The sequence below is a fragment of the Manduca sexta genome, unplaced genomic scaffold (genome assembly GCF_014839805.1).
Source record: "Manduca sexta isolate Smith_Timp_Sample1 unplaced genomic scaffold, JHU_Msex_v1.0 HiC_scaffold_2815, whole genome shotgun sequence".
Lineage (NCBI taxonomy): Eukaryota > Metazoa > Arthropoda > Insecta > Lepidoptera > Sphingidae > Manduca > Manduca sexta.
Window position 1 is genome coordinate 1 of NW_023593818.1, and position 19,481 is coordinate 19,481.

At 35.3% G+C, this 19,481-nt stretch overlaps 2 protein-coding genes across 2 annotated transcripts; one reads left to right on the forward strand and one right to left on the reverse strand.

The window, feature by feature from the left end:
• Positions 1 to 1,199: 1,199 nt before the first annotated feature.
• Positions 1,200 to 8,949, forward strand: LOC119192467 (cytochrome P450 9e2-like). Its single transcript, XM_037446283.1, is given in 12 exon segments — positions 1,200 to 1,243; positions 1,245 to 1,397; positions 3,322 to 3,485; positions 3,787 to 3,924; positions 4,205 to 4,407; positions 6,009 to 6,144; positions 6,413 to 6,508; positions 6,764 to 6,985; positions 7,247 to 7,306; positions 7,309 to 7,346; positions 7,483 to 7,651; positions 7,972 to 8,949. Coding segments are annotated over 12 exon segments (1,590 nt in total). The 3' UTR covers positions 8,139 to 8,949.
• Positions 8,950 to 11,894: 2,945 nt separating this feature from the next.
• On the reverse strand, positions 11,895 to 18,444 carry LOC119192468 (cytochrome P450 9e2-like). Its single transcript, XM_037446284.1, has 8 exons — positions 18,308 to 18,444; positions 17,825 to 18,027; positions 17,288 to 17,423; positions 16,896 to 16,991; positions 15,897 to 16,118; positions 15,335 to 15,435; positions 13,905 to 14,073; positions 11,895 to 13,445 (listed from the first exon to the last, which is right to left on the reverse strand). Exons 2-8 carry the CDS (start codon positions 17,903 to 17,905, stop codon positions 13,282 to 13,284), a joined length of 969 nt encoding a protein of 322 aa, XP_037302181.1. The 5' UTR covers positions 17,906 to 18,027; positions 18,308 to 18,444; the 3' UTR covers positions 11,895 to 13,281.
• Between the last annotated feature and the right edge of the window lie 1,037 nt (positions 18,445 to 19,481).

The window sequence follows — 19,481 nt, forward strand, 5'->3', positions numbered from 1 at the left end:
ACAATACCGTTGATTTTTTAGTTAAGAGCATGTTTTTGATTTACATATTTCTTTGTTCCTTAAGATTAGTATAATAATTTGTTAACATGAATGATTAGAAAAATCTTTACGTTTTTAGCGATTTTCTGTTTAATTTATCCTCCCACCGTCGTTTCGAAGGCCTTGCAGCCTTAGCGATCAAGGGATTGCCCGTACATATCAATATACTATTATATGCACCAACAGTTCAGTGTATCTAGACTATTTTTGAGGTGTAGAGTCAGCCACATAAATAAACAAATTTAATTATCGCCTAAACTGTTTTGTGCTTTAACATTTTTATTAAGTTTAGCTTCGCGTGTCTACGAATATGGTAATGGATAGATTAGATAGAATCCGGAAAATTAGTTTAATTTCAATGTCTAACATTCGCGTAAACATAAGAAATCATAATGGATAGATTGTTTAGTACCCTTTGTTTATCCCTAATTGTTAATGCCACATTATCTCATATTGGCCGTCCTGAGCCGAGGTTTGTAACCTGCTAGTGGGTTGCTCGCAGCATGGTCACTTAATTTTTTCAAGGGTTGCGAGCGTCCCGATTCTTCACCCAAAAAGTCCTATGTGTTTGTTTAAGCCGGCCTTTGCCAGGTTAACAAACACATGACAAATCAAAACAACAACCTTTTTTTTTCACGTATGACAAAAAAAAAATCTTCTTTTCATGAAGAAAATCAAAATTTAATTAAACATAACGCATATAGGCCATTTGAAGTTTTGAATTTGTTTAGCTACTCATGTGGCTCACTGCATATTCGGTATGATAACAGTCTTATTCATCTCCCCTTACAATAATTGCAGTAAATGAGAGAGCAGGATAGCCTCGATTTGTTATTATTGCCGTTGAATGACGAGACGTAAGATGTTTAGTCTCAATGTTCAGTAATAACGCTACAATGTCTTCTAAATCAGAATACAGCAGCGCATGCTCACTGCTGCTTAGAAATAGACATTACGGTGGCACCTACCCAGAAAGCCCCTCAATTACGAGAGACCTACCACCAGAATTATTGTAAATGTGTACAATGTAGTCAAATTTTCTTTAATTTTTATTATATACGGACGTTCCTATACTCGGCAGTACCTACAAAGTAGTTCTGATATTGACGTGCCACCAAGGGCGGTTTCCACCTAATGCATTGATAATTGTTGCAGTAACAATGTTTTTGGTGGTGATATGGACGGTGGCGCTGGTGGCCGCGGTGCTACCTCAAGCGCACGTACACGCTGTTCAGCAGGCATGGTGTCAAGCAATTTTCGCCCTTACCAGTGATAGGCGACATGGCCAAGGTCACGCTCAAAATGGAGCACTTTGCTGATCAGATTGCAAGGATGTACAATGCATACCCTGAAGAAAGGTAGGTTTTAATCTACATTAATATTATTTATGCGAAAGGTTTGATGTTCCATACACAATTACTCTGGAACGGCTGGATCTGGACGTATTTTGATATGATATAGAGTACAGTTTTGAATAGCACATTCACTATTTATCTGGGGAAAATATATAGCGAAACTGTTATCCCAAATAAACTTATTTACGTAGGCCGAGGCGGGAGCAAACTTAGCCTTGAATCAAATGTAAAGCTTAGTAAAACAACACTTAGATATTGTACGTCATGGCATTCGGTAAAAATTATGAATAAATTTTGACTTCCAGACTGAGCAAGCAAATTGTCAGAAAGATTGTCGGGTTTCGGGTCAATGTTTCTTATTTTTCGACATTTGAAATACGCACGCGCAGTAAGTTAGATATGAAAGGTTAAAACATAAATTTAAAACATAAACAATTATACTATACGCATTCGGATTGTTTGCCTTTTCTTATCAGATAGTGGTTGAACACTCAATTTACTGATATTACTACTCTGAGTGTTTGGAAATACTGAGGTAACAATGATAAGCTATAGGAAATATTATAAACTTAGGTGCAAAATATTTATAAATCTTTTATGGCTAAAGTGTAATGCAATACTCCCTCATCATTTTCAATCGATTTTAAAAAAGGAAGAAGTTATGAATTCGACCTTTTTTATATTTTTTATTTTAGAACTCGGTCATTTCGGAACGGATTTGGAAAATTCTTTTATTATTTAATCGGTACAGTGATGTAGTGACTTGTAGCGGGAAAAGCGTTTAACGCGAGCGAAGCCGCAAGTAATATCTATTACTAAAATACGCAAATTCCTCGCCAGTCTCAAAAAATTGAAACAAACATCTACTCATACAACCATACCTATTTCTACGTTACATAGGTATTATACATAATTAAGGTTCTCACGGAAGTAAACCATGCAATTATACTAGAGATTATTCAAACATTAAATATAATATACATAACAATGGATAAGTTGTTTACATTACTGGATCTAGCCGATCATTGCCTACAGATCTAGCACTTGCATTTACTGTTCTCAGTAGGAGCAACCATGGCGGATTTCTCTTCAGATTATTTTACATTAGTTTTTCGAAACTTTAGTGGTTTTTGTATTTTCATGTTTTTTACTTTATAATGGTACTAGTTTTTGCCTGCGTCTTCAGCCGCCTGAAGGAGTGGTGGCTGGAATAAAAGTGCTGCTATATATCTTCCAGGGAAAACAAGTAGCGTATGTCCTCCTGCGACTATCAAACTATCTCCATACCCAATTTTATCGAAGTTAGTTTGGTAGTTTTAAGTTTATCGCTTCATTCAGACAGAAAGACTCGCCTAGGAACTTTGTTTTATAATATGTAACGAGAGCGTAGATACATAGCATGCCACTATTTTACCTCTGCATTGGTAGGTAGACATGTAATACAAACACATTTCGGATGCTATTGACAGTTATGTATAATCATCCCAAAAATAATTGTACACATTAAAAACTTCTACGTATTAACTTGAATGTAAATTCTTTTTTCTACATCTAAAATAAAGTGTGTATTCTTTCTAAATTATAATCGCTTGCTTTAACGGTGAAGGAAAACATCGTGAGGAAACCTGCATACCTGAGAAATTGTCTATAGGAAATAATATAGGAAATCTACCAATCCGCACTAGGCCAGCGTGGTGGACTAAAACCTAATCCTTCTCAGTAGTAGAGGAGGCCCGTGCTCAGCAGTGGGCAAGTATATAATACAGAGCTGATATTACTATTATTATGAAAATTAAGTAAACCCTATAGAGTGTATTTCAGTGCAAAAAGTTTGACTCTTAGGTGATTTAAAAAAAACATTTGTTTTGCTACTTTTGTTGCTGTGTAATTAATTGTTAAATAAAATATCAGTTTAAATCTTCCATAGGTTCGTCGGCCGATATGAGTTTACAAACCCGATGTTGTTGGTGAGGGACACCGAGTTGCTTAAGAAGATCACGGTTAAGGACTTCGAACATTTCCTTGACCACCGCGTGTTAATAGATGAAAAAGTAGACCCTATGTTCGGAAGAAATCTGTTTTCTTTGAAAGGTAATTAATTTCTTTGTAGTTGTGGAGTAGAGAGCTGATTTTGCAACACGAACTTAGTAAAACAATATAAGCAAAGTATAAATATCGGATTCAATTGCATATTCAGTCAACATAGCCAAGTGTTTTTAGAAAATTATTACCTGCATTTTATTACAATTTGTTTGTATTTTGAACCGTTTTGCTGATATAGTTTATTTTATTTAGACTATGAACTTGGTTTCCAAATTTAATTCCAGGAAAGCCAATTAATTTGCACTGTTGTTTTTTCTATTATAATTAATAATTGATGATCTTCGTCCAGGTCAAGAATGGAAGGATATGCGCTCCACGCTGAGCCCTGCGTTCACCAGCTCCAAGATAAAGCTCATGATACCCTTCATGGTGGAAGTGGGTGAGCAGATGATACAGGCGTTGAAGAAAAAGGTCACAGATTCTAAAGGTTAGTCCTTTTTGAATTTTGACACCAGTTATAAGCGAAATTATCGTGAGTGATGGATATTTTTGCAATTTATTGAAAAATTATATGGCACTTTTTATCCTGAGATATAACATGGAAGTTTATAGAATATCAATCGCATAATAGCCTATAACCTTGATTCAGAATTAAGAATATATCTACTGATCAGGTGATGTCTGAATCTGGACTGATATATGCATTTGCACAATTTTTGGCAATACAAGTTCATGGTATATAGAAGCTATAAATTCTTCCTTCACAGTGGGCTATATAGACGTTGACTGCAAGGACCTGACGACTCGCTATGCCAACGATGTTGTAGCCTCCTGCGCCTTCGGACTTAAGGTGGATTCCATGACCCATGAGAAGAACGACTTCTACGCGATGGGAAAGAGAGCTTCCACATTCAACTTCAGGCAAATGCTAAAGTTTTTTGCGTTTGCATCGTTCCCTAAGATAATGAAGGTTTGTGAGTTTGGATTAACCTTAACAATTTTGTTTTGTTTTTTTTTTGTGGGCAAAGTACTTTAATACTACTGTTCTTTACTTACTGCTCTTCACTTTTATACTACTACCCTCAAAGGGTGACTATTCGCAATAATGTCTAATTCTTAAATGTGCTCGCGTCCTTCCGATAGCCCTTCTGAGTAACCTCTTACGATTGGCTTTTATACATATTGATTTTCTACAGAAAGAGTGGCTATGGTAAGCGTACCGTTATCTCTCCAGAATTTAATATAGGTACCCAGCAAAACAGGTGTTATTCTAAAGTACATGTCATATATTGCAAAACCACATATTACTCATAATAACCTACATACTTATATATATTGTTGTAAGGAGTTTCCCCTTAAATATGTACCTATGCTTGTAAAATTGACGCAAGATATTACGTTAAAATGATCAGTATTGCAGTCAAATTGAAGATTTAAAATCAGTTGCTCGACTCGGGATATGATCATAGACAATTATCGCAAGCATTCAGAAGTAATCACCCAGAGATACACATAAATTCAAGTCTCATTTATGTTTCAGCTATATTTTATTTTGTTTATTTCCTTATATGAGTAATGTATAACAACTCAGTTTAATGTACAATTCTTAATAAAAACCATTGAAAGATTCAGCCAGTCTTCACTCTTTGATATTCGTGACCTTGAAAATAGTGCAAATATCACTGGTCTTAACAACGCTAACGGCACAATGACGTCTATTTTATTTTATACATTATATTTTCTATTTAACTTCATTTTGCTCGCGGCTTCGCCCGTATGAACGTTTTCCGGGATAAAGGTCTTGCTGTATAATTTCCCGGGATAAAAAGTAGCCTACCTTCCCAGGGTCTTAAATTATCTCTGCACCAAATTCATAAAAATCCGTTCAGTAGGTTATGAGAAAATAGATAAAATTGGTATAGACAGACAGAAAAGGGACTTTGTTTTATAACATGTATAGATGATAATGACTTTGTCTAGAAATAAATAATTATTCTTAGATGAAATTCTCTGGATCTTAGTATACTGGTGAGAATTTTCGCCGTTTCCAGTAGGTTTTAGTGAACCTGGTTATAGCGACCTCGGACCAGGAACATTGCCACGACACCGCAACGTTGAAATGATGTTAATTCGCTTTAGTAATTCAAGCTTGAAATGTACATTATTTAGTATACGCGACTATCGCTGCGCACACGCTGCAAGAGCGTAGATTAATCGCGTCCGTCGAAAAACGTTCTTAAATTGCTCTTAAGATGGTGGTTTTATGATTGAGACTCCACTTGTTTTTGTCTACCGCATTGATGACATAATATGAGCTCTAGACCTGACAAGGTCAGCGTAATTGGTATTTCAAGAGGCGTAATATCTTAGAGGTCAATATAATTTGGATATACTATCCATATGGTAGACCGATTACTGATCTATCTACTCTGTAAAAAACGGATACTCATGAATTCTTGCAAATCTTCTGGCTAGTGATTAGTAAAAGATTAGTGGGTACAAAGATTTGCATTAAATCCTAGGAATACGAGTATTTTGAAAAGTGAAGGGTATTTTTTATTTTTTCTGCAGGTACTTAAAGTATCTCTCTTTACGGATGACATCAAATACTTCTTCAGAAATTTGGTGAAGACCACAATGGATGATAGGGAGGCTAATAACATCATCAGACCGGATATGATCAATATTCTCATGGAAGTGAAGAAAGGTGTGTTGCTACTATGATACGTATTTCATATATTCTGAAAACATAGTTTAATTCTAAGATTCCTGTAACAAAACAGTTGGATTGTCTTATCCAGCTATTGTTAGGTATCGTGACGTTTCATCAACTTTTTCATAAAACTGAAAGACGAAAGAAGCAGTTTGCTCGCACGGAGAGCAAAATAAGGACCGGTCTATAAGAAGTTTCGTCATATTGCATCGATAGTTATAAAAGATTTTAAACTATTCTGAAATTTGACATAATATTGCAGGAAAACTATCTCACGAAGAAAAGTCTACGAAAGACGTAGACGCAGGGTTTGCCACTGTAGAAGAATCAGTTGTTGGAAAGAAAGAAGTTAATAGAGGTAAGAAAATGAAGAATAATATATGATAAACTATAAGTTGGCAAAGATAGTAAATCATTTTATAGTAAATGGTCATCGAGATCAAAGAATCCTCCATAGTTTGCAAAGGAATATCAATTCGTTACCTACCTTTATGAATGGAACAATGTTTGAAATCGGAATTTAAGAAATGGGAGCAAGTTGCTACATTTTTATCTCACCTGGTAAATTTAAAAATATGTTCCTAGTTTAATGTAAACTTATTTATATTAATAGAGTGGGCCGATGACGATCTTGTCGCCCAAGCGGTCTTATTCTTCATCGCTGGCTTCGAGACCGTATCGTCAGCCATGTCGTTCCTCCTCCACGAGATCGCAGTGAACCCTGATGTGCAGGAGCGGCTGTACCAGGAGATCATGGACAACGAGGCGAAGAACGGAGGAAAGTTTGACTACAACTCCATACAGCAAATGGTGTATTTGGACATGGTGGTTTCGGGTAAGGGTAGTTGGAGTTTGGTTTGTCAATTTCTTAAAAGCACTGAGATTAATTTCCTCATGGAAGAAAGAAAACAATAGAGACTTAAAATCATAGTGAAAACGTGTCATTGTGCTTTATCTAACGACTCACGTTTTGGAGTAAGTTGGCATAATATACATACAAAATAATCTAGGTACTCAAATGCATAGTTCCAGAGAATACAAAGTCTCAAGGTACCTGTAAAAATAATTTCATTGTAAATTTTAATTTATTTTGCAGAGTTGCTTAGGTTATGGTCTCCAGGTATCGCTTTGGACAGAATATGCATCAAGGATTACAACATAGGAAACCTAACGACAAAGCTGAAAAAGATTTCATCGTAAGTCAATCAAACTCGGCTTTATTCTAAATCATTATTTAATGCAGCTGACGTTTCCTCGGTTTGCTGAGTTTTTATTTTTTTCAATGTATAATCTTCTATGATTTGACATGGTTACAAAATGCTTTATTTCCAGGTCCGCAAAGGTATGGGAATCGGCATACCAGTCTGGGGCATCCACAGAGACCCCAATTACTTCCCGAACCCAGACAAATTTGACCCCGAGCGCTTTTCCGATGAGAACAAGCACAATATAAAGCCTTTCACATACATTCCCTTCGGTTTGGGACCTAGGAATTGTATCGGTAAGGATTACTATTACAGAAATGAGTTTTCTAAAAGATCAAATTATTTGAACCCTTGATAGATCTACAGGGTACGAGCTCGTGTCTATAGGTCCGTATCTGTAGGTACCACTGCTTTGTCTATTTCTGCCACTATGTTGTGTGCACGAATAGGTATTGTTTCCCAGTTTGACGATTAATGAAGCAGGGTTCATGGGAGTTAATAAATTAAATCTCAAGATGCTCTTAAATTCATAACCGTGTTGTTAAAGTTTATTTATAGTATTCCGCTTAGCAAAAAAAAGCGACTTTCTCATTATCTTGAATTATACTTTTTTTAGGATCCCGATTCGCCCTCTGCGAGGTGAAAGTGATGGCATATCAGCTGTTGCAGCATATGGAGCTGTCTCCGTGCGAGAAGACTTGCATACCAGTTAAGTTGGACAGGAGCACCTTCAACATCAGGATCGAGGGCGGGCACTGGGTCCGGTTAAGGGTTAGACAATAATGGACATATTGACATTCAGCATTAAGTATAAATTTAAGTAAATTTTTAGAGGGTGATTATGAAGTAGACTTAGTGTAAGGTCGAACGCAGATGATCAATTTTTCTAGTGACTGATAGTAATACATCGTTTTTAAAAACTAGTAGTTTTTAAAATCGCGATATCTTGTGAACGGTGATTCGTACGAAAAAAATATTAGAACAATTTTTGTAGAGAATTGTATGATCTACAACTTTTGTCTGACCTATTTTTACGATAATACCGGTTACGGGTAATACCGGTACCTCCGGTTTCAGAGAAAAATGAATTTGACCTTGAATATTTTTTTTGCACGCATAGGAACGATGGGGACTTTTGACAATTTATTGGTAATGACATATTTAACGTCTATACCAATCTTCAGCTCTATGGGAATTTTTCCTAACTCGCAGGTTTTTTCTGTCTATTTCGACTGGACTATACCGGATTGATATGTTTTGAAATAGCGTGAAGTAGCCTTTGTTTGGTCTGCAATTTATTATTCTTTAGGTACGCGTTTTTTGATAAGAAATGACTAATAATAATAAATTTAATGTATTATTTTAACTTTACCGTCGCTATGTAGCAGTATCAAAGTAATAACAATTATTATATATTTTTTATTTTTGTATCAACAATAGTATTTGATAATTCCGATGCCCAATTATACAGTATCTTCATAAACATAAAAACGAACTAGATATCACATCATTGTGCTTGTTATTATAGCGATAATAATTATTTTTAGACAATCTATTCACATATTTTTGTTAATAAACACGTGATAATTATAAATTAGGTGTTTTTAAAAGCCAATTAACGAATATTTACTTTAGGTGCTCCCTAGCAAAACTAAAAAAACTAACCTAACCGTATTTTTAGAAGCTATCTACCTAAAATTTATAATATATATATATATATATATATATATATATATATATATATATATATATATATATATATACCTAGTCTTGCCATAAATATTGTAATAAAGAAAAAAGAAAATTGTTAACTGCAAATAACATTTATTACTTTTACAGTGTGTCAGTTTAATACATAAATATAAAACAATTAAAAATATAAAAAGCTTATTCGAAGTGGTCTCCATTGGCTGCAATACAGTCCTTTAAACGATGAGGCCAGTTATCAATAGAAGCACGCACTCTTTCCATGGGAAAATTCTTCACCGCCAATCGTATAGATTGTTTTAGGGACTCCAAATTATCATGGCGTTTAGAGCAAGCTGTACTCTCTAAAACTGACCACAAATCATAATCCAGCGGATTAAGATCGGGACTAGACGACGGCCAGTCTTCAGCTCTGATGAAGTCCGAAACGTTCGATTCCAACCAAGACTGCGTGGACCGAGCTTTATGACCCGGCGCCGAGTCTTGCTGGAAGGACCATACTTGGTTATTGAACATGGTGATGTTAAGGGGCTTAACTACCTTCTCAAGAATGGTATCTTGATACACTTGTGCCGATGTTTTGATACCTTTTTCACAAAAATATGGCTCAGTCACTCCTTCATAGCTAACACCCCACCAAACCATCACTGAAGTCGGATAATGTCCACGTTGCACTCTGTCGACTAATTGGGAAGCTTCCTTAGAGCTTTGAGCATAAATACGGTCATTTTGTTTGTTAAAATGTTGCTCAATTGTAAAAATTTTCTCATCCGTAAACAAAATTTTTCTGTGACCTCCCTTTGCGTACCGCTTCAGTAGTTGTTTCGATTTTACCACCCTATTCTTCTTTAAATTATCAGTTAAGAAATGGCCAGTGCGTCTCTTATAGGCTGCAAGTCCTAAGTCATCTTTTAAAATACGCGACATGGTTCTAGGTGCTATCTTCATTTCCCGAGATAAAATCTTTTGCTTTCGGACAGGATTTCTTCGAATTCTTTCCCTTACTGCTTTGACCACCTTTTTCGTACGAACACTACGTGGACGGCCAGATCTTTTCTGTCACAAACAGAGGAGGTCTCATTGTACCTATTAATAGCCCGGTACACAAACATTTTACTAATACCAAGTGTATGGAGAGTTTTAAAAATTGCATTTGGCTCCATACCTACTTTGTGTAATGCTATCACAGCGATTCGGTTCTCTTTATCACCCCACACCATTTTAATATCGCAAAATATTTTACAATGTATTGGCGCCAAAATGAGAAAACACAATGAACAATCGTATAAAAATGACAGATTCGAAATTCAAATGTAATATTTTTTTATAATTAAGTGTAACAGTATTTATGGCCAGACTAAGTATATATATAAAAATAAAACATCATATTTCCACAATAAATGTTATCTTAACTTATAGTTTTTATTTATAATGTGGATATTGTGTCATTAATTTTATAATAAAAATGCCACTAAAATTGACGATTTCGGACATCTCCTTCTAACACACATTAATTTCCAACCAACACTATTAAATAGATAATTTAATAAGGAATATTTTTGGTAGTTAATTTATCAAAAGACCTAAAGAAATTATTTGTAAATATTTGCATATAGCTGCCATAATTCATGCGCTGAAAATGTGTGGAACGAATGGACGAGGCTCTTAAGATTATACATTAAGTTTAATATATAACTCTCTAATCAATTCAAAGGGGATATTTTTCTTTTGTATGAGGCACGGTTACAATACGGAATTTTAGAACATTTTATAGCAGGAACCAAGTTTCAAGGCGGCATATTGCGTGTTATGCAATGGCATCAATGGCAATAAAAAGAAAAAAATTGTGATTAAGTAATCATGTAACAATTTCGATAATAATTTTCACAAAAAAAAATTTAGTATACGTCATATATTGAAGTGAAAATCTCTTTTAATTGTTTTAGTGAGGCTTTAATTAAGAAATTATTTTTTTACTTGATGTGACATATTTTATAGGTAATATACAATTATTTTGTAATAAATGTATAATATAATATGGTGTCTAAAAGTATTAAATAATATAAAATTTTATTAATAAATAATGCAAATTATTTTGTTGGTGTTTTATTTACTCTTTTAGTTCTTACTGACTCGACTACCTCGTTGGCCTAGTTATATAGAGTGCGCGGCACGACCACAGCTCTGAGGTCCTTTATTTGAATCCCCTGGTTGGGAAAGTGATATTTGAATTTTTCAACTCAGTATCAGCAAGGAAGTTAGAATTTTTGCCCGATATGGCGATATGCTCGCCTCCTATCACATTACATGACAGAAGACACAGGTGAAAAGTGGGTGAATTGTTTGCGCCTCTGTTTTCCTCGTCAGGGATTGACACATGAGTGTTTACGAGTTTATCCCCTTTTCAATTGTCGCTTTATTATTTAGTATCATAGTCAGCTCCAAATAAATTGTTTCTAAAGAAGATGCTTTCTATTTCATATTTCTTTTTACCGTAATAGGGTACAAATGTTATGCTGCTTGCAACATATTTGTAATAGGTAATAAGAGTTAGTGTTCTAGCCTAGCTTGAGTGTTCTCAGCGAGTTTGTAAAACATAAAACATACAAAAATAAAATAAGGGGACGTTCAAGGGAACGTCCATCTAATTTTAAAATATTCATATGATCGTTTCATGATAATAATATAAAGAAAAACCTTTGATTAAATTGAAATATCACTGCTATAATAAAATGTAATAATAAAAAAAAATCGGAGCACCAAAACATGGATGGTGGGTCTTGTTAAGAACAGAGCTTTCTTTGACAGAAATACAAGAAAAAATAAACGCAGTATACTTCAAAATTGTTTTTATTTAAGTTTAATAATAGTTTCATATAAAAAGACAAGATGTATCATTATAAATATTAATAACTATAAATTCTAACAGACTGTAGTAAACAATACCAAAATAAAAATATTTTGTATTCATAACACCATAGTTTCTCCCTAACGTATCACAATAAAAAAATGAAAGTATTTATGCGTATTAATTATACATAGTATCATCAAATTGTTATTTTATATTTCTATATATCATATCTACCTATTATTCATTTAACAATATCACATTTTTCATACACAATATTATCGTACAAATGTATAGGTGTAGGTATTTAATGTTATAGGCTTTTTCTAATGTACGCAGACGTTTTCAACTTGTTTCACCAGACAACAAAAAATTGCAACGCAGTGCCATGCTGGTGGTAGGATATATTTTATATCCGCCCGGATAATGACCACCGTACACAAGGTCTTAAAATTCGCCATAGTAGCCTGTATAAGTGTGTCCATTCCGGGATCAGCCCGTGTTTATTCGGTTCTAACAGGCCGGCATAATTGTGTCGACTGTCGAGGGGGTGACTGTCGTCAGTCGACATTCTATTGGACTCCCCTTTACTTACCATGAGGAGCAGTTGAGTCACTTTACAGAACTCGTATAAAAAGAGTTGTCAATATTTAATTTCGATATAATTGCTATAACACTGATACAGTGACAGGTGCTTCAACTAAATGCTATACAAATCAATTCGGTTAAAGTAACTGTCAACTGATTGACAGTTGCGGCAGCAAATGCTAACGTCGAATAGTTAACGTCAGGTGGTGGGTGGATACAAGGACGTGGGTGCAAAAATATAATAAAAAATTACGTAAGGAAATTTACCCAACTAATAAGTCGAATCTGGACTTTTTAAACTATTTTATACATTTAACATCACACCTGTATTCTATTGGGGTACACAGAGATTACGGAATTGTATGTGCTAATTTATAATTTAAACTTCATCTTGCATACCATGTGTTTAAGCACATTCATACTCTTTATATAGGTAACCTTTGTTTGGTCTTGCGCAGAAAGTGCCTCAAAAGCCCCTTTACACTAAAGAATGCCCTCTGCTTAAAAGACAGCATGAGGCCTACCATTCACGCTGCCGTCCATACCGAGGGTTGCCCCGATGTGCTTAAAGACTCACAGCGTTACTAACGGTGGACAGCCCTCGGCTGATCACCCGTGACCCCCTGTTAGCCCCCATTAGTCGCCTTTACGACAGGCAGGAGATGCCGTGGTTAAATTCTCAAACACCCCAAACCACAGAACGGGATACTCTTTATATAACTTGCCTTATAAATTAATGGGATTAAATAATAGTCAAAATCCAGAATACTTTCGTCTTTGTCACTACCTGGCCTTCAGTCGAATCCAGTGTCCGCCAAGGATTCTAATGTTGAACGTGGACTTGTCCAACACGGCTGGTATGCAGGTCTTCTCGCACGGGGCTATTTCCATGTACTGTAGGAGCTGGTACGTCATCACCTTCACTTCACAGAGAGCGAATCTTGATCCTGAAAAGATCAATTATTTAAAACGTCTGTTTGAAAAGTACCCAAACCACTGCACCGATTCATTAGGAAATCGATTTAAAAAAATATATATTATTTCCTATTGAAACACATTACCCGGATAAAAAGTAATCCCGTGTTATCCAAGTTATGGTTTACCCATGTGCCAAATTTCATCTAAATCCGTTCAGTAATCACTGCGTTTACTACTCACAAACATCCAAACATATTCACAAATTTCCACATTCATAATACCTATTCAGTAAGACTGCCACTAAATGAGGAGACATTGGTCAGTAAAGCTCAAACCTGCCTCTAGGAGTACAATTATCATGAGATTCAGATTAAAACCCAGAATTTAGCAGTATCTTCTACTGCTTGGGGACATAAATAGCTAAAGAAGTAGTAACAGCGAGATACCTAAACGTGAGAGATAGTAGAGAAAATTCTAGTTTCGCTTACCAATACAATTCCTGGGTCCCAAACCAAAGGGTAAGTATGTAAACGGTTTGATGTTGTGTTTGTTCTCGTCGGAGAATCGCTCGGGGTCAAACTTGTCTGGGTTCGGGAAGTATTGGGGGTCTCTGTGGAGTCCCCATACAGGAATACCTACACTCTGACCCTTGCGAAGCTGGAATGAAATAATAATGACTATGTTGAACAATAATTTTCTTATAGGTTGAGGGCTCCAAACCAACAACCAAGGAAAAAATGTTAAGCACTATACAATAGTATTGTATTGACATATTTAACGACTCGCTTCCTATCTTCAAAAAGAAAATATTGAACTCGCTTGTTGAAACCTAAATTTAGTTTTATATTCAGTCTTATATTTAGAATATACTGCACTTATGGTGCAGCCAATTGTTAATTGTTATGTATTTAAAATGTTCATGCTGTGACAGCCTGTAAATGAAACAGCACTGCAGAAATTACTTACCGAATTCTTAAAAAAAACTATGTAAGGTGTATGTTTTGTTGGCTGTTCAAATAAATAAATAAATAAATAGTAAAAGAATTGAGTTTATTCTCGAAATATTTAATCCAAGGTATTAAAATAACTGAATCCTATCTAGATCTAAACAAGTTTAATTGATACTTCATTCATAAAAGGATAAAATCATAATATTCCCGATGCCGTATGTAAAATTAATCCCATAGAATTTTAAAGAACTTTTATTATTATCATTTAGGAATTATGTTAAAAGTTCTAAGTAAAGAAAATATTATTAAATATTTTATCCTTTGAATCACTCAGTTTAATTTGGCGCAACAGAAATCGAGAGGCATTATAAATAAGTTCAGGAAAGGATTTTTATCCTATTTTTATTACTATAGAACGTGTGGCCTCCTTTTTTCGACACGGAAGTTTGGAACAATACACTATACCAAACAAAGAAACCAACTGCACTTGAAAAAGGGCTGAAATATTGGCTCACACAGCATCACACTTTTCAACAGGAGTAGAGTTAAATAATATCTGCTTTGGATTATTAAATATCTTGTAATAGAGATATAGTGCCATTATCAGGCGAACTCTAGGTTGATACTGATACAACCTAATGCAAGAGAAATTGTATTAAATATCTAGAATTTGTGCCCGATATTGCGATAGGCTCACACCCTATCACACCATGGGATAAAACATTTACGGCGAAACTAGGTGAAAAACCCTTTCGGAGACGAAGGCCTATTGTGTGTGTGTGTGTAATTTTGAGTTGAAAGACTTTGGAAGCAATGTTATTACTGGAAATTATGATGTTATGTATAAGGATGGTTTATCCAAGTCTTGAAATGCGATATTCAAGTTGGGCCTATTACGTCTAATGAGAAATTGGAATTTGTCATTCGGAGACCTACTTGCTCGTATCGACATATAAAGTAAAACTTACAATGAAATCCTTTTCAGCTTTGTCGTTGGGCTTGCCCATGTTGTAATCCTTGATACAGACCCTGTCTAAGGCAATTGCTGGCGGCCAGAGCCTTAGAGCCTCTGTAAAAGATTTAACCTTTTGAATATTTCTACATTTCCAATAAAACATTTTCTTAATTAAGTAACAATAACTTGAAGAATTAGGATTCTCTTTAATCAGGATGATAGGAATGATGATTTATTTTCGAAGTTCCGAAGCTCCATGGAGGACTATGATAATATCATCGTCTATTTAACGCGATCACCGAGGGGAAACTAGTTCGGTTCCTCAATAATGATTACTTAAATTTCGCAGTGGGCTTGTTAGATAATTGTGGATGCTCTAGGGAAACTGAGTAAATCTGAATTGTTGCTGCATCTTATTATTGCATCTCATCTCCTTTCTTCCTCTTATTCTTCAGCTATTGGAAGTCCACTATTGAACATACGTCTCCCTTAAAGATTTTCAGACCAAAAATCTTTGTGACACATAAACTCCTCAACATAATACAATAACATAATCCACTCAACGTCTTTCTCACCTGAAACTACCATATCCATATACTTCATTTGCTGTATGGAGTTGTAGTCGAACTTCCCTCCGTTATTAGCCTCGTTTTCCATGATCTCTTGGTACAGCCGCTCTTGGACGTCAGGGTTCACTGCGATCTCGTGGAGGAGGAACGACATCGCTGATGACACGGTCTCGAAACCAGCGATGAAGAATAGAATAGCTTGCGCGATGAGGTCATCGTCAGACCATTCTAAAGAAAGTATAAAATTTAAGTTTATTGGTATATTTGGTGTTCAATGTTGGTTATTAACTTATTTAAAAAAGTAATTAATGAAGATGAAGTTGGTAGGTGTAAGGTGATCTGTATGAGTCTCTTCGATTAAGGTATGGACTTGCTACTAAGCAGATAATTTGATTGTTTATACATTATACGTTACCTGGTGCATAGGTAAAAAAGTAAGATTAGGATTCAAGTGATATAAGAACAAAAACACTCCGTGTGGAAGTTATCAATTAAAATGATTGGCATAGTCAAACAGTATATGGTTAATAATGGCTAATTTACTTAAAATCAGTTTTTATAAAATCTAGTTGACATTAGTTACCGTATCCGGTACGTTACTTGCAAACAAAATAAAAAAAATGAGTTAAAACATAATTATCCTCTGATAAAAAAGTTCGTTGTAAAATAATTCGAGTAATCTTGGTCTGTTGCAAATGCGATCATTTGTGAACATGTTGGGATTATTTCAAAACTCAGAAACTTGTAAGCTGTTATTATGTTTGCTTGGGAAATAGATCAAGACTTAAATTAACATACGTGGATCTTTTTGCCAGAATGGTTCACAGTTATAAAAATTTTATATCGCACATGGAATTTCAAGTGAGGGGAGCTGCGGTTTAATGTCCTAAACCATAACTTGAGATTTGGGTAGTACGACAAAAAAAAAAGATTTACTTTTCTATCAACTCAGACTAGTAACAAATATATTTTATGATGTTAGTTGCCTCTTTACACTTGACTCACCTCTATTAACTTCTTTCATGCCCACAGCAGATTCTTCAACAGTAGCAAATCCAGCGTCAATATCTTTGGTAGGCTTTTCTTCGTGAGATATTTTTCCTGCGATAGTATTATTTTGGTTATTTTCACTTTTTAATTTTCTAATAACATAGCCTAAGGGTGGTGAGTGCAGTGTTATTAATTCTTTGAAATTTAAAGTTCTGTGCGGATGCAACTGTTTATGGGCTATGGGGTCATTTTCTTCAAACACGGTTATAAGGGAGAGATTAACAAACATGAGTTTTAGTCGGTAGAATGGTTTAGTTCACTGAGTCTTGCAGAAATCCGTAAATGGATTCTCCGTCTAAAAATAGGTGACATAATCACCTTATTTAGTTGTATAAACAATTTTGTACCTTTCTTTGCCTCCATGAGGATGTTGATCATATCAGGCCTGATGATGTGCCTGGCCTCTCTGTCCTTCATTGTACTTGTCACCAGGTGGCTAAAGAAGTGTTTAGTTTCATCACTAAAGATCGTTACCTTCAGGATCTAAAAAAGGAAATGTATTTATACAAAACAAAACCAAACTGACTCGCTTGCTCGCTTGTTTCTCACCTATAAAAAAGACTAGATATTTTTTTAATAATAAAATTAATATATTCCTTTAGGATATACGTACTTTTAATTATAATATTTATAGAATTATATTCAGCTCCTAAATTGTAGAGGAATTAATCACGACTCTTCTTTTTATTTTTCCTTCTTTGCTAATTCATTAAATGAACTGTTACATGCATTTTTTGTTCATGCCGCTGCAGAATCATAGGAAAATCGAAGATCAGCTATCGATATTGCCTAAACTACGGTTAGTGCAATCTGGCCTCTTACTCTTACATATTCTGCATGAAGAACTGATTATAATTAATGAAAAGGTATTGTAAAAAACTAACCTGCATTAACTTAGGAAACGTTGAAAATGCAAAGAACACGAGTATCTGCTTGAAGTTGAACGTGGCAGCTGTTTTGCCCATCGCGTAGAATTGATTATTCTCCTCTGTTATGGAGTCCACCTTCAGTCCGAAGGCACAGGAAGCGATCACGTCATTGGCGTAGCGCGTCGTCAGGTCTTTACAGTCAATGTCTACGTAGCCATCTGCGAAGTGAATTTTGCTTGAAAATACAGATTGCTGTTAGTAAGATTAATCCAGATTAATTTTTGTAGAATGTTATTTGAGTAGAGCTTATAATGGACATAGAGACCACTTATTTCCAGGTAATTTGGTTCCATTGAAAATAATGGAATTTTTAAATAATTGGTGCTGATAAGTTTTTGAATTGCTATAGTTTTTAGGGTAGTTTGTAGTGAGAAAGATTTTTCACGCGGGCGAAGCAGCTAGCAATACTTAGTAGTAAAATATATTTTAAATACTTGCCACCGGAATCTTTGATCTTTTCTTCAAAGCTTGTATCATCTGCTCGCCCACTTCAACCATGAACGGTACCATGAGTTTCATCTTGGAACTGGTGAATGCAGGGCTCAAAGTGGAGCGCATATCCTTCCATTCTTGACCTAAACAAGGGTCATCCAATCTATTTAAAACGATACTGCATACTTTTTGTACTGTACCGAGTAGCGATTACCATCCATAATGTCATAAAAATCTGGACCAATGTGAGAATCGAACGTAGAACCCGTTTTTTAGATCAACTGACATTAAATATTGATGTAATTATGTTTCACAATTAGAAACATACTTTACAATTGTATATTTAGGCAATGTTATTTTATCAGGTTATCGTCTCGCTGTTTGCCGACATGAATAAAAAGCTGATGACTCAATATATCTGATAATAGGTCAACTAATCAGTACACATGTTACATTAATAATTAAGTTACATAATGTGTTTTTGTTGTATAATTTCTTTTTTGGATGGTTCGGTTTTGATTTTATGGTTAGGAAACTTTATCGCTCGACCACAGGGAGCGGCGCGGGCAGCGGCTCGGGTAAGGGGAAAACAATTGTATGGGAACGTATGAAACCTTTAGGAAGGTCGTCGATTGAGACATTGCAGTGATGCAGTAGCGATGTAATCGCAAAATGCCGCGATATAGACGCTAAAGACAGCAGCAGCTGTTGCGATTTAACTTTGATACAGGAATCAATATGAACGATACAATTGGCCGACGAGAGAACATTGATAAAATTGTCTTTGTTGCTGCTTCTACGGATTGTTTTGGCGCATGTATCGATATGGTAGTAATGTTGTTGTGAATTTATATCGCTTCCAATGCGCGTTGAAAACGCGAGTAACTCGCTATAATAGTGATCTAGAGTCTACGAAAAACGCGCGATAGCATCGCTGCGAAAGTTCGTCCAAGCAACCTCCCTTACTCTTATTGTGACATGCGTGAGCAAAGTTATTGGTTTGTGGCCTAATTTTCATCATTGCTCTCCTACCTTTCAAAGAAAAGAGGTTTCTGCCAAACAGAGGATCCGAATGCTCGTCTATCAACGTGTTGTGGTCCAGGAAGTGCTCGAAGTCCTTCACAGTGATCTTCTTCAGCAGCTCGATGTCACGCACAACCAGCGTTGGCTTGATAAACTC